The sequence below is a fragment of the Coccinella septempunctata genome, chromosome 8 (genome assembly GCF_907165205.1).
Source record: "Coccinella septempunctata chromosome 8, icCocSept1.1, whole genome shotgun sequence".
NCBI lineage: Eukaryota > Metazoa > Arthropoda > Insecta > Coleoptera > Coccinellidae > Coccinella > Coccinella septempunctata.
In genome coordinates, this window is record NC_058196.1 from 28706668 (window position 1) to 28721864 (window position 15197).

Consider the following 15197-nt stretch of genomic DNA (forward strand, 5'->3'; position numbering starts at 1 on the left):
GAAGTTGCTAATTATAACAATTCAAATTTACTTTCTGCACTCTCGCAACCAGTTCAAAAACAAGGACAACCAATCGTCTTTATTGAATTTGTTGGAGTAGCAACATTTGAATCATTTCAGGGAATGATATCAACGAAATGGACTGTCGTGAACAGTCTCCCAAATTGAATGATTCGTATCTGCGGGAGCCAAAACGGTTTTTGATGGAATTTATAAAGTTTCAGTTCATATAGATGCAGACAAGCATTTCAGCAAGAATTTATTCGAGTAGCTCTATGAGGCCATCATTTTATTCAACGGAAAATCATTCCAATCAGTGCAAAACTCATTACGAACAATATATGGTGTTCAGAATTTGATATTATTTTTACTTCTACAGGTTTCTTTAGTTATCGGTTGTTTCCCCATCTTTCATTATTTTTAGCCTTATAATTAGTTGCTTTCAAACATTATAATATATCGATATCAATATCAAGACATTGTTCAGGTAAAGTTTGTGTTCCAACATTATTTTTTTTTGCTACTGAAACCATCTGATCTTTAGAAATACTTTACTTGTTACTTCTACTCCAGTTAAAATTCAATTAATATCTATTATTTCAATCAAGCTCTGAAAAATTCTTATGATTCTCTCACAAATATATCTCTTGTGTGAAACATTCGATAAAATAACGAAAGTATGGAAGGTTTTGATTTCAACGAGTGAAATTTATCTACCAGATCTGAAAATAATTCAAGCAAGTGTCCAATATGACCCTTAAAAACTTGCAACCATGAAACTCAAGCTGTCGTGATTGAAGAAACTCTTTTATTTTCGGGAAAAATACGTATATCCATACGTTAGCATTCGCTGGAATGAAAACACATTCATCCTCATACAAAATTCAGCAAGTTGCCATCCTAAGTTATGCTTGAACTTCTCGTTCCTTCGTAAAAGAATATAATATATTTTATAGCCCATATCCTTTTTATACTGCTACTCCTGAACGCATAACAAACTGAAATCTGGACTAGGCAAGTTGATCCGATTTCTTGACCGATTTTTCCATTCGCATCCACTGAATTTATGACCAAGGTTGTTTTTCTGAAGAAATCTGGCTATAAATCGATTTTCTATATGTTAGCAATTTTTAAAAAACCTAACAGTCGTTGGTAATCTACGATTTTATATTCCTTCCAATAAAAAAATCGGTTGCTCTTTCAATGAAACAAAATGATTGATAATGATTATTGTCATTTTGTTTTAAGGATTTGTCCCATACTTCATTCATTCAATTGATTCACGTGTTATATCTAGGATCAGTTTTCTTCAAAGAGTGATCATTGAGTTTAATATCTTGAACATCTCCCAGAAAGGAATTCATGATACATAGGCAGGAATGTGAATCTGACGCCACTAATAAAATTCCGATTTTTCGAATCCTGAGCACATAGAATTGAACGAAGAAAAATGCGCCTTTCTGTTGCAATTGAAATTTAATTCCAGTCGGCTGTAGATGTGAAGGAATTTTCCGAATTTCATAAATTCAGTATTGCTCACCACGATCATCGTTTTTCAAATAAAAAAGTGCAGATATTGGAGATATGTTATTGGCAATAAACAGGATAGGAATTTGAACAGATTTGAACACCATGATACCGATGAATTGGTTGATTCCTTATAGGTATAAATTGTTGGGTTCTTACTCTTCTGAAATCTAGATAAAGCATGTCATGTCTGTCATTTTGACCAGAAACTATTTGAGGCCATTTAATGATTGAAATTCACAATCATAAAAGCTTTTTCCAGAAAACGGCTATAGCTTCTCTTGAACCAGGGTTTCGTTTTACCGCTTCAATCTATCAGAACACTGAATGAAAAATTTTCCACGATGCTGAACTCATCGACCCAGAACATCGATACATTCGACTAACGGACGTGTTAATAATGAAAGCAATTCTTTTTCAAAGATTTATATTTACAAGTTTCATTGGCCGACAGATATGGATGGTCTGGCCATAGATAATACTTGTTCATGTGTATCATTTTCGGTGGGGTCATTAATTCGTTTTTCCAGTTCATTCAATCGGAATTTTGAGAATAAAAACGTATATTTTTGTTGATACATTTTCTATGTGGAATATAGACAGACTTATGTATGAATACACTGGTCAACAATTGATAGATGGATCTTCCATCAATTAGTTTAGGATAATATTCGCTTGTTCATTTTGATCAGATTACAGAGAAAGAAATTAATAGAGAGTTTCATAGTAAAACACATTTAATTGAAAATATAGAAAATATAGGCTTGAAAATAGAAAAAGAATTAAATGAAAAGAAAATTTAGAGTCTCTAAAAGCTAGTACCTACTTGTTTATTCCCCCACAAGCTTGTCTCAAGCATTCTATTCATCGAGGCACGCTTTAGATGAGAAAGCTTATGAAATTCTGGGTCAAATTGATCAATCAACGCTGAAAAGCTGCTCCAGATTGTTAATCGGTTGTACTAGAAAGGAGTGTTTTACAGAAATCTCAAAAATTCTCAAAATGATGTGATCGTTTGAAAATTCGTCAAGACGGAGGTCAGTGAAATTTCAAGATTTATTACTAGAAGAGTTGCTCCTTGAGAACTTGAGAGAAATATTTTTTCGTATGCCGTATACCTTCCTTCTAGTGTACAAAATATTTTTACAAGATTTTATTACTATTATCATCATGGTTTTGCGTCCACAATGCAAAATAGAGTCGGCATGCAGTAACCTCGTGCCAATGCAGCATCATTTCACAGCATCAAGAGAAGAGTAATCGATCGATTGACTCTTCAAAAGTCTACACACACATACCTCGTTCAGCAAAACACACAGCGACCATATTGTACCTATATCAATTTACCAGCTTGTCAAACATATTTTAACCGAATGAATTGTGTTTGTTGTGCTTCACAAAGCTATCGATTCGATCATGTAACTTACAGCTTCCAATCAGGACGACCGCCAGTTGAATAACTAAAGCATTCGTGTCACAAACAGAAGCCTGTGGGGGTGCATTTTGCAGTGCTTACTTTCTGTGGGGACAATTTCGTTATTGTTCGCTTCACAGTCGATAGATCCTGTACAATAGCATCTTTTACATCCGGATTTTCTTTAGTCGGTCGGATTTTGATCTGAAAAATCGCAACTGTGGCTACGGGAGCAGTAAATTGAAAAAATCACATGCCTGAATTGAATATTGCATAATTTATATTAGGTATTCACACACACACCAAATATGGTCCTCGTACTCCTCGTGACACTAATGCCTGTTTGTACGGACTTTTTAAAGGCAGGCTTAACGTTAAGGCTTACCTTTTTTCCTGATTTCTATAGAAGTTACCGCAGCAATCGCTGAAATAAACCTGCCTTAAATAGGCCGGTGCGAATAGGCTAAATGGTTTGATTTGACGAGATTTAACTGCTAAAAAAAGACTAACCTGAGACAGATGAGGTGACAAGATTAGAATTGACGCTTAACAATAATATATTCATTCGTCTACTACGAAAAACGATGCGAACAAAAGAGAGTAATAGTGAGAAACAGTATCACGATTCTACAATTATTTTCTTCGTTAATCCCGAACCTCCACGTGATCGAACATAAATTAACAAAGAAATTAGATGTCATTTCCAGATTCAGCCCGATCTGTTCTGATGAAATCAATCAGGAATTGATTGAGCAATTTTCGAGCTTTCATCTTCGGAACGCACCAACAATCGTTGGACTTTGATGTTCACGTTATGATTATTGGGACATATTCACAGTTGAATGAATACCGCTTTCAGTCCTTGTTTTTTCACGATGCTGAAACAGACGACAGATATTGATTTTATTCAGGGTACATTCGGTTGAAAGTTTCAGCCCGAGTTTGAACTTTTATGAGAATAGTTATCTGAAAAACAAAAAGAGTAAATTATCTGTGTATGTTGTAGGAATGAATTTTGCTGTCCCCGATAGAATATCCAGTGAAAAATACATACCTACCTATCATCTTCTGTATGAAATGAAAATATGTAATCTGATACTTTGAACTAATTGGATGTGGATGTGGTCAAAAAAAAACACAGAATTTTTTTCGAGTCTTTATTAGAGTTCGACACATTCATTTGGTTTCAATGATAAATTTAACGAATGGATCAACGAAAATGCAAAAAAAAGCATTCCGTGAATCAGAAATTCTGTGATGATTCTGACTGAACTTTCAACATCGTTTTCGGCGTTCTGGAATGATTAATATAATAGTCTCTTTCTCGCTCAAACACAACATTTTATTCGAACACAATAATGGATACGGTTCTGATAAGAATCCATTCAATAACAAACAAATTCCTTGAATAGGAAGTAACATATTCACAGTGAAAGTATAATCCATTTATGATCACTTCCAAGACAGTCCATCTGAACTTTATCCTTATAGTATATTGTAATATTTGTAAATATTTTACTGCATAATCTTTGTTCAAAAAATGATTTTATATTTCTCAAATATCGTCTTGGAAATAGTATCAGTGGGAAAAAATGCTTTTTCTTGGGAAGAAACAAGCTTAATACAGGATTTCCAACGCCAAATGACGATATGAAAGAAACAAAAATTTGAAAAAAAAAAATTGATGACTTTATTCTGTTCCTATTTTCTTGATGAAAAATGATGGTTGATTTCATCACAGTTCTGTTCTCCTGATGAAACTGCCTAGGAAGTGGAGGAAAATTTGACGATTGCCCTGAAATGATTAGTCGAAAACAGTTCCGTCCGTATGCAACAAACACTTCGGCAAACTTTTCACGGCATCACTAATGTTCGCGACACCTATCACGGGTGAAAGCGGCACGTTTTCAATATCTGCGTGGATAATTTTCAATGGCAGATGGTTTTTCGAGGTCCCAGCTGTCTCGTCGAGGCACTCGATGGAGTTCGTCATTGGCACCTGATTCGCCAGCCTGAGAGCTACACGTTGATCCGTAACATGCCTACGCTGTACACTCAGATCCTGAACGAGCCGGCTTTCACCTGAAGCAGAAATTTAATTAAAATATTGGCAGTGCTGTAGCTGGATCTCTGACGGTCGGGGAACGTGTAGACGAAGAACCGCGTGAACGAATAATCGTGTAGACTGAGAATCGTGTAGACTGAGAATCGTGTAGACTGAGAATCGCGTAGACTGAGGATCGTGTAGACTAAGGATCGTGTAGACTGAGGATCGTGTAGACTGAGAATCGTGTAGACTGAGGATCGTGTAGACTGAGGATCGTGTAGACTAAGGATCGTGTAGACTGAGAATCGTGTAGACTGAGAATCGTGTAGACTGAGAATCGTGTAGACTGAGAATCGCGTAGACTGAGGATCGTGTAGACTAAGGATCGTGTAGACTGAGGATCGTGTAGACTGAGAATCGTGTAGACTGAGGATCGTGTAGACTGAGGATCGTGTAGACTAAGGATCGTGTAGACTGAGGATCGTGTAGACTGAGAATCGTGTAGACTGAGAATCGTGTAGACTGAGAATCGTGTAGACTGAGAATGGTGTAGACTGAGAATCGTGTAGACTGAGGATCGTGTAGACTGAGGATCGTGTAGACTGAGGATCGTGTAGACAAGTAATCGTGTAGACGAAGAATCGTGTAGACTGAGAATAGTGTAGGAGAAGAATCGTGTAGGTGATGACGCGTATAGACTGAGGATCATGTAGACGACTAATCGTGTAGATGACGCTCGTATAGGATCACTACACATAAGTTTCGGGATTACATGACGCGGTCTCATCTTCGTAATACAATCGTATGTCAATAATTTTCACTCCTTAATGATTTTCAGTGTGCAAACTTACCCGAGACGCGCAAAAACTTAGACAGAAACACACCAGCAATAGAAGAACTGCGAATGCTAACAGATACGCCGACCATGACAACTGGCAGGTGCCTGTAACAGAAATTTTATTGAAAATATAGTCTATTGTTTCCGTTGATTTTCACAGGATTTTTTTCATTATTAATTTTATGTGGCCTATGATACTTGATTAATAGATAATAAATTGAACTAGAACTATTACACGTGTTATGCCTCGTAAAAAATGCACAAGAGAAATTCTGAGGTTTGCATCTGATAAAATATGAACGTGGCAATAGAAATTTCTGGAAAAAAAGATCTGTAAATATGACTAACTACCAAAAAGATTCCCACCGATTCTGCCTAATTTTATTTTCCTCCAGATGGAATGCCATATCAAGCCTTGGTCCTTGTAATATGCATATTAGTTATGCTGAGAAGTTCAATTATCTATTGATTAGAAACGCCTATAACTGGGTGATATCACATAACGGGCATTTTAGGAATTTGGCCATACATTCTTGTTAACTGTAAAGGAAAATTCAAATTTCCAATGGCGCCTAATCGATTTGAATAGATAAAGGCGTGGTCATATGACCAATCATCATTATATCTATAGTTATTAGCTGATCACAATCAGGGAAATCACTTGTTGCTTAATTGGACCATCTATATCGATACAGGGAGATTCATTTCAGATAACTGCAAAAAGTACGATTTCAAATTATAAGGGTTTCTTGTCAAAATAATGTTTCATGTATAAGTAAAGAATCTAAAAAAATTCTCTATTGCTTCTTTATGTGATATGAAGTACGCGTTTCCTTCAAAATAATGAATTTTCTATTCATATTACGTTTCATACAATGTTATAATTCTTTTACTCATAATACCTTTCCAAGTCAAAGAATCATCCTATGTTCCATGAAAAATATTCAGTAGAATATCCAAATAACTAGGTTGTTCATATTCAGATTGTATGGAGTAATGGAACAGAGAGCACTGAGCAGATAAGGGAACTTGATAATAATATAATCTGTTATTTGAAAATGAGCGTCTACCAGATACTACATGGTCTAATAGTTCCTCCTCTCATTATGATGCTGTGCAAACAATAGGTCATTATCGGTATCCCACATTAATTAGGTCTTGTTTGAAATTGGATCTCATCTGAAGTTTTGAAACGGTAAATACATAGAGAGATGGTTAGCTCCTGTTGTTCTTCGAATAGAGATGGAAGAATATATCACAGATCTCAACAATTAAGAAGACAATTTCTTGTTATTCTCTGGTTTTCAAACAAAAACTTAAGGGTTGCCATTAAAGAAAACTCAACTATGCCCCTCCTTGTAAATGGAGCATGACGAATTCCTCAATTATATGTATGTGAAAAGTTGCATAAATTAAGATAAAAGCAGACCTGTTCCTCCACAAAATATTATAACATTTAGTATATTGAAGATATATCAATAGAAATGGTTTGAGAATTTAATCTTCGTTTAATGAAACATTGCATATTGCCATTAATGATTTACCCCAACTACGTGCAGCATCTGTTATACGGGATAATTTGAGGCTAGTATGTGCAAAAAATGTTCAGATAATGGTGGCGCGTGTACGGACCAATCCAGATTAATTTGTTTTATCGATAATTCACATCCTCCATTTCAGGCTGTTATGGGATTGCGGTAAAATGTTCATCTGCAGAGCCGGCAGGGTACGTGCAACCACTGGTTGTCGTTTTTATTCACTTCATTGCCAAAAAACGACGCTCCGTTGTGAATGAAATTTCCGCGCCTAATTGGGCAACCATTTGAATACACTATTGGTAGAAATTTATTCGTGAGGTGAAATCCCGACAATGTTGGACAGGGGTTCGTTTAATATATTATGGAGTCAAAATTAATGATGATGAATAGAATACGAGTAATATTTTGTCCATTTGACCTCGTCAGAGCAACGCAACTCCCCCAGATGGAAAAAAGTTGAAATTGAGAGACCCTAATTGAATACAAGCAAGAGGTTCTGAGTATTATTGAATACTCGAGCGCCATCTAGTAGAAAACGAGATAACACTCAATTCCTCCTTGCGCGAGCACCACGGAAATATGAGGACCCTAATATCAAAGGCGGCAATCTCCACCGTGTTCCTATTTGAGTAAAGCGCAAAAAATGGCTACGTCCATATTGTTTTATATTTAACTGCGTGCGTAGTTTCTAACGGAATAAAATACTAAACTCCAATGAATAATGAAGTTATTATGCCTAATTTCTTTTTCGTTTTCGAAAAAATGAGAAAAAATGAATGGAGAATGCCGTGTTTGATACTGACTATTAGATTTTGCCGGATTTGATACCAAAACTTCTACTGAAATGAGTTGGCATCTGAATATCAAGTTTTGAAGAAGATTCACGAATAGAATAATAACAATATCGAAATAATTCCAAGAAAACATGTGATCAAAATTATTTTTATTAACATAATCATCATAATCATAAAGGGGGTATATCTTCGATAAATTCCCAGGTTTCTCCTTCTGCTGCTGATACTTTCATGTCTGGCAATGCGTTTTCTTCTTTCTGTCCTGCTTGCCCTGACTCGAGAGTTCCATTAGATTTTTGCATAAAAATCTAGTTCTTCAATTGATCTCCAGGTAGCCCCAAAGTGTTTTGCGAGAAGTTTGTAACATCTTTAAGCTTCAACATATTGACTTGTTTCAGACCACTTTTCATGATGACTGGTTCAATCATGTGAAGGGTTTTTCCTTTTCTTAGTACACTTTTAAAGGTTTGCAAAAACGAACTGAATTGACGCTCGGAATTCAGATGAATTACAAATGTCACCACACACATGTGCTGATTGGCCAGAACGGACATTGCCGGCTTTGATTCTAAGCGGGTCTTGGAGATTGCCGGGTTTGATTCTCAGACGAAGTTTCAAAGTGGTTTTTTAATGGGATATAGCCTTTCTTGACACACGCGAACCATATGTTCAGATGTAGCGCGAAAAATTGAGAAATATTATGTATTTAACTCAATTTCGACCAAAAGTGGAGATTGCCGACTTTGATACCAGGGTCCTCATATCTGATATTGAGCCGACAATTCGAAGAATTGTCGATCCTTGAATACGTGCTAGTCGTGAATCAGCGAAGGAGTTCCCAGAGAGGCTGAAATATATATACTCAAACTCTAGACCGGTTTTGGGATTATTGTCCCTCATGAGTGCAGTGCAGTGTGACACATCTCAACCGGAGAATGGTGTCTTTGAGCCAGGAAGGTCTTGAGGCCCTTTCTCTGAGTTAGTTGTCGATTTATAACATTTCAGTAATGCAAAAGTCAATAACGAGTTTGAATTTCCAATTACGATTCGGCGAACATTAGATGATATAAGGGCGCGTCAAACTTTCAACGCTTCAAAGCGGAAACCGTGGAGCCAAGCCGTTATATCTCGCAGTAACCGGATGAAATACTGACCTAGTCTATATATTTGACTGCTGTTCCCGCAGGACTCCCGCATCTCTCTGTTGTCCCATCCCACAGGGTAGACCGCCGCTCCCCCTATCACCAGAAGAGCTGAAACAAAATAAAACGTGAAGGGTTAAACTGAAGGAATTCCACGGCCGTGTTGATATTAATGAAGCCATTATTTCGACGACGACGGGGCGTAAACGCACATACGGGAAATTGTTAGGGGGGGTGCTGGGGTGGTCGTTTCGTGTATTTTTGCCATTATCAGGGGATGAATGATGCGGCGGCGAGGACCGGGTAGATATAGGCGGCCATGCAAATATTTTCGTTCCGGGCATGAATTAACGCAATTAAATGGAACGGAATTGGAGGATTAGATGTATCGCTGTTGTTTTGTTTGCTTTATGGCCTTCGGTGAGGTGTTGGGCGGCGTTATAGGGGCAAAATTCGACCACTTTTCGGTCTCTTAGGAAGAGTTTTGAACGCATCCAGCTCGCTGATCGAAAGGACTTAATAAAAATCGTCAAGAAAGAAGATATAAACAAAGAGAAATGAGGAATGTATATTATCCATTCCCTTTTATTTTAGCACTCTGTTGGCCATGAAATAATTTTCTCAAGTTTTTGTAACTTGAACGGAGTAGGGTTGGCACTCATGAAATATCGGTAATGTCATAACGCCATAGCCACAACTGATATCAATATAAATTACAAAAATGCCGAGAGTGATTCGAAAAGAAAGAAGCCAGGGTTTCAGGAAGTGCTATTTAGAATTCAGGTCCGCTCATTCAAATAGTAGATAAGCCTGATATTCTAATATCTACAATATATCAGACGGTAGCGAACATATTCAATGTAAGTGTGTTTGTATAGTATTTTATCTGAATCTAAACGACTTATATTTCAGCTGAATATTTCCACAATCAGAAAGGTTTTGAATGAAAGGAAAGACGAAGAATTTCCTTCTATTGGGAGACCCAAAATAGTGATGGCATTTGAGAATTTTATTTTATGGTGAACGATTGAAAGAAGTAGATTTGGGTGACTTGGGACAGTCATGCAACTTGGGACAATTACCTCCCCTCGCAGATTTCTTTGTTTCTTTCCATTTATGAGAGAATGGACAAACTTAAAAGATTGTATAGCGTCTTTTCGGTTAGTTTAACGATTCATTCCGGTTGAGTTTGCCGTGACCAGAGCGTTTAAATTGACAGGAAAAATTATCGAATTCAGGAGAGTAAAAGCACGTTTTTTTATGGCCCTTATACTTTCTAGTGTCCTGTACATGTGTCTCACTTTGTGCATGTGTAATTTTTTTTCTGGATACGTGGGATATTGGGATATTAGATATGTCACGAAACAAGGTTATTTACAAATCAAACGGCAACAGGGATCTCTTTCATTTATTTTGTTGTTTCATAGGGTGACTTGGGACAATGCCGAATAGATACAAGCGGCGCATTGGCTTAGGAAATATGCCGATTTTTCGCAGGATATTATTATTTACGTTATATCCACCAAGAAATCACGAAAGAGTGAAAGCAATCAGAGTTCCCTTGTATTGTTTAGTTTTTTTACATTTGAATTGCAATATATTTACTCTCGCTGTAATAGGGGTTTATCATTTAATTTCCTTGCCGAATTTCAACTGTATAATCACAAATTCTAATTTTTCAAAACTATACACCGTCCCAAGTCACCTATTTCATTTGAGAGCTGAGAAATCAATGGATTTTAACTTGTGTCCCAACCCTCCCAACTCGGTGGGTGACTTGGGACAAGTATATTTTATGTTTTTTTTAATTCATATCCGAATTCTGAAGTATGGTATATATCCTAATCAATAGTCTAAGTTATTAAGCATACTTCAACCTCTTTCTCACATGAAAATAGGCCACTGTTTCTGAAATATGACAAGTTGAATTTCAAAATCGTCCCAAGTCACTCGAATCTACGGTACCTGGAATTTTCGATGAATCTCATCGGCGTAGAATGAATTCCAGAGAATTAATTTTTATATTTTTCATTTGACTTGTCCTTTACATTGTAAATGTCTCAACTCCATGTATTTCCTCTGACTTCCATTGAAGCAAGATGATTTTTGTTGAAGAATTTAACATTCTTGTGATTATCTGTTAATTCCTTCGGGAGATACCCATCCCCAACCACTGCAATATATGCATTTTATCTTCAGGTTGATATTTTTGAAATCTACAACTGATGTAACGTATTCAAACTTAAGCCAAAGACGATAACGAACATTAACTCTCCTCAAGCTAGTGTATATTATGATATTACACTGATCTCTTGTATTTTCCATGCAAATAACTGGATTTGGTAAGCCTTCACTAAGTTTGTATAAACTTCAATTATGTTCGTCACATATTTTCCGAAGAGATTCGACATTGTGATAAAAAACGTAATAACAGAAACTTTTACATAGAACGGGCAACATAGCGTTGATTTAAAACCCAAAAATGTTTTGACAAGCTTCATAACCCCACATTTTCGTACTATACAGAGTGAAATGTGTCAAATTTTCATGGCCAACCCACTGCCAAAATAAAAAGGAATGGAGTATAATTACTGAGACTTTTACGTAGAAAGGACAACAAATTGCTGATTTAAAACACATAAATGTTTTGACAAGCGTCATAACCCCACATTTTCGTACTATACAGAGTGAAATGTGTCAAATTTTCATGGCCAACCCACTGCTGAAATAAAAATGAATGGAGTATAATTACTGAGACTTTTACGTAGAAAGAACAACAAATCGCTGATTTAAAACCCAAAAATGTTTTGACAAGCGTCATAACCTCCCATTTTCTAACTATACAGAGTGAAATGTGTCAAATTTCCATGGCCAACCCACTGCTAAAATAAAAATGAATGGAGTATAATTACTGAGACTTCTACGTAGAAAGAACAACAAATCGCTGATTTAAAGCCCAAAAATGTTTTGACAAACGTCATAACCCCACATTTTCGTACTATACAGAGTGAAATGTGTCAAATTTCCATGGCCAACCCACTGCTAAAATAAAAATGAATGGAGTATAATTACTGAGACTTCTACGTAGAAAGAACAACAAATCGCTGATTTAAAGCCCAAAAATGTTTTGACAAGCGTCATAACCCCACATTTTCGTACTATACAGAGTGAAATGTGTCAAATTTCCATGGCCAACCCACTGCTAAAATAAAAATGAATGGAGTATAATTACTGAGACTTCTACGTAGAAAGAACAACAAATCGCTGATTTAAAGCCCAAAAATGTTTTGACAAACGTCATAACCCCACATTTTCGTACTATACAGAGTGAAATGTGTCAAATTTCCATGGCCAACCCACTGCTAAAATAAAAATGAATGGAGTATAATTACTGAGACTTCTACGTAGAAAGAACAACAAATCGCTGATTTAAAGCCCAAAAATGTTTTGACAAGCGTCATAACCCCACATTTTCGTACTATACAGAGTGAAATGTGTCAAATTTCCATGGCCAACCCACTGCTAAAATAAAAATGAATGGAGTATAATTACTGAGACTTCTACGTAGAAAGAACAACAAATCGCTGATTTAAAGCCCAAAAATGTTTTGACAAGCGTCATAACCCCACATTTTCGTACTATACAGAGTGAAATGTGTCAAATTTCCATGGCCAACCCACTGCTAAAATAAAAATGAATGGAGTATAATTACTGAGACTTCTACGTAGAAAGAACAACAAATCGCTGATTTAAAGCCCAAAAATGTTTTGACAAGCGTCATAACCCCACATTTTCGTACTTGACAGAGTGAAATGTGTCAAATTTCCATGGTTATGGTTTGAATATACTCTTTTTCTGTTGTCATAATCCCAAGCGGTGCAGATGGAGGGCCACACGTTCCGAGCCGAAATAAAACCGTCCGCAGCATCGGATCCTGGACACATCCTGAATTTATTACCGCCGCCAAACCGCCATCAGGTCCGTTGTCGATTTCCCCCAGGGACCAGATCGAGAACGCCGCCGCACCTTTACTGCCAGGCGTTAAAAACACGGCGGAATCTATATCTGCGAAAGTTTTCGCCGACGCTAACTTTACGGCCGTTTGCCCGGCGAATTTATGAATATTTATCCGGGACGGAGCCTGGACCAGGGCCCGTCCACATTTTTATAGGCCCTACCGACACAAAGGGCCCCGGCAACGGAATGTTTTCGAGTTTAGTGGGTATACAAATCGCGAAATAAAATACTGGGATGAATTCGTTATCCCGCTTTCTGTTGGAGATATTCGGGGGTGTTGGAATTCGATAGGATGCTGTTATCTTGGAAAATATTTGTTCGCCTTAAAGGGGGAACTTATCTCGTTATCTACCGCACGAGGAGGCGTGTGACGTTTAGGGTGAAAAGAATTGGGTTACGGTTTATTCAGGGTGTTTACTGGAGATCTTGTCGGCGATGATGTGCGATTTTAACGATCAACTTTGAATATTTTGTTTATACGGGGTAAGTTAACAGTCTATTCTTGAGGTCAAGAGAAACACTTTTTTCCCTTACTATTTTTTCCGAACCGGCTCGGTTCAAAAGATACAGGCTGTGAAAAACCATAAAAAATGTTATTTTTAGTTCTATCTCACAAACGGTTTTATCGAATGCAATGAATTTCGGAATATAGTGTTTATTTTATTTGAGGAATCTTTTTCGAACGCAAGACATCCCCCAAGTCTTCCAGTTTCCTCATTATGACCATCTATCCATCTATGAAATTGGAAAAAATGGGTATTTTGGCCGAATACAACTCTATTTAGAAGATCCACAGATGTGTATTGTCACTTTTATTTTAGCAGTCGGTTGGCCATGGAAATTTGACAAATTTCAGTCTGTATAGTACGAAAATGTAGGGTTATGATGCTTGTCAAAATATTTTTGGTTTTAAATCAACGCTATGTTGCCCGTTCTACGTAAAACATTCTGTTATTACGTATTTTATCACAATGTCGAATCTCTTCGGAAAATATGTGACGAACATAATTGAAGTTTATACAAACTGATTGAAGGCATGCCAAATCTAGTTATTTGCATGGAAAATACAAGAGATCAGTATAATATCATAATATGCACTAGCTTGAGGAGAGTTAATATTTGTTATCTTCTTTGGCTACAGTTTGAATACGTTACATCAGCTGTAAATTTCAAAAATATTAACCCAAAGATGAAATGGATATGATGCAGTGGTTGGGAATGGGTATCTCTAGAGGGAATTAACGGATAATTACAAGAATGTTAAATTCTTCAACGAAAATATCATCTTGCATTAATATAAGTAAAAGGAATTAAAGGTTTCAAGTCAAGATGAACTTCACCTCTGAACAAAAATTTCACATGAACAAACAATTAACAGGACAACTGGCGCGTATACGCGCCAAATATATTTGTGGCTGTTCTTAATCTTAATACATTGATATAATAATAATAATTAGGTATTTATTGGTACCTTAAGACATTTACAATGTATAGGACAAGTCAAATAAAAAATAGAAAAATCAAATTTCGGGAACTTATTCTACGATGACATTGATCGAAAATCCTGTAGTAAACTTTTCGTATTAATTCACTCAAACCTAAAATTCTCAAATGCCACCACTTTTTTGGGTCTCCTAATAGAAGGAAATTCTTTGAGATCCTCTTCACTCACAATCTTTCTGATTGAGGAAATATTCAGCTGAAATATAAGTCGTTTAGATTCAGATGAAACATTATATAAATTCTCTTACATTGAATATGTTCGCTACCGTCTGACGTATTGTGAATTTTAGAATATCAGGGTAAAACTATTTGAATGAGCGGACCTGAATTCTAAATAGCACTTCCTGAAACCCTGTCTCTTTGTTCAGTCACTTTCG

The 15197-nt window shown here is 36.5% G+C and overlaps 1 protein-coding gene across 1 annotated transcript in view; it reads right to left on the reverse strand.

Annotated features, from left to right (window-relative positions):
- Positions 1–4090: 4090 nt before the first annotated feature.
- LOC123318811 (LHFPL tetraspan subfamily member 6 protein-like) overlaps positions 4091–15197 on the reverse strand; it is a 72927-nt gene continuing 61820 nt past the window's right edge. The window contains exons 4-6 of the mRNA XM_044905554.1: positions 9313–9411; positions 5840–5931; positions 4091–5023 (exon numbers count right to left, since the gene is read on the reverse strand). Coding sequence (XP_044761489.1) covers positions 4997–5023; positions 5840–5931; positions 9313–9411 — 218 coding nt within the window. The 3' untranslated portion in view covers positions 4091–4996. The remainder of the gene's footprint in view (positions 5024–5839; positions 5932–9312; positions 9412–15197) is intronic.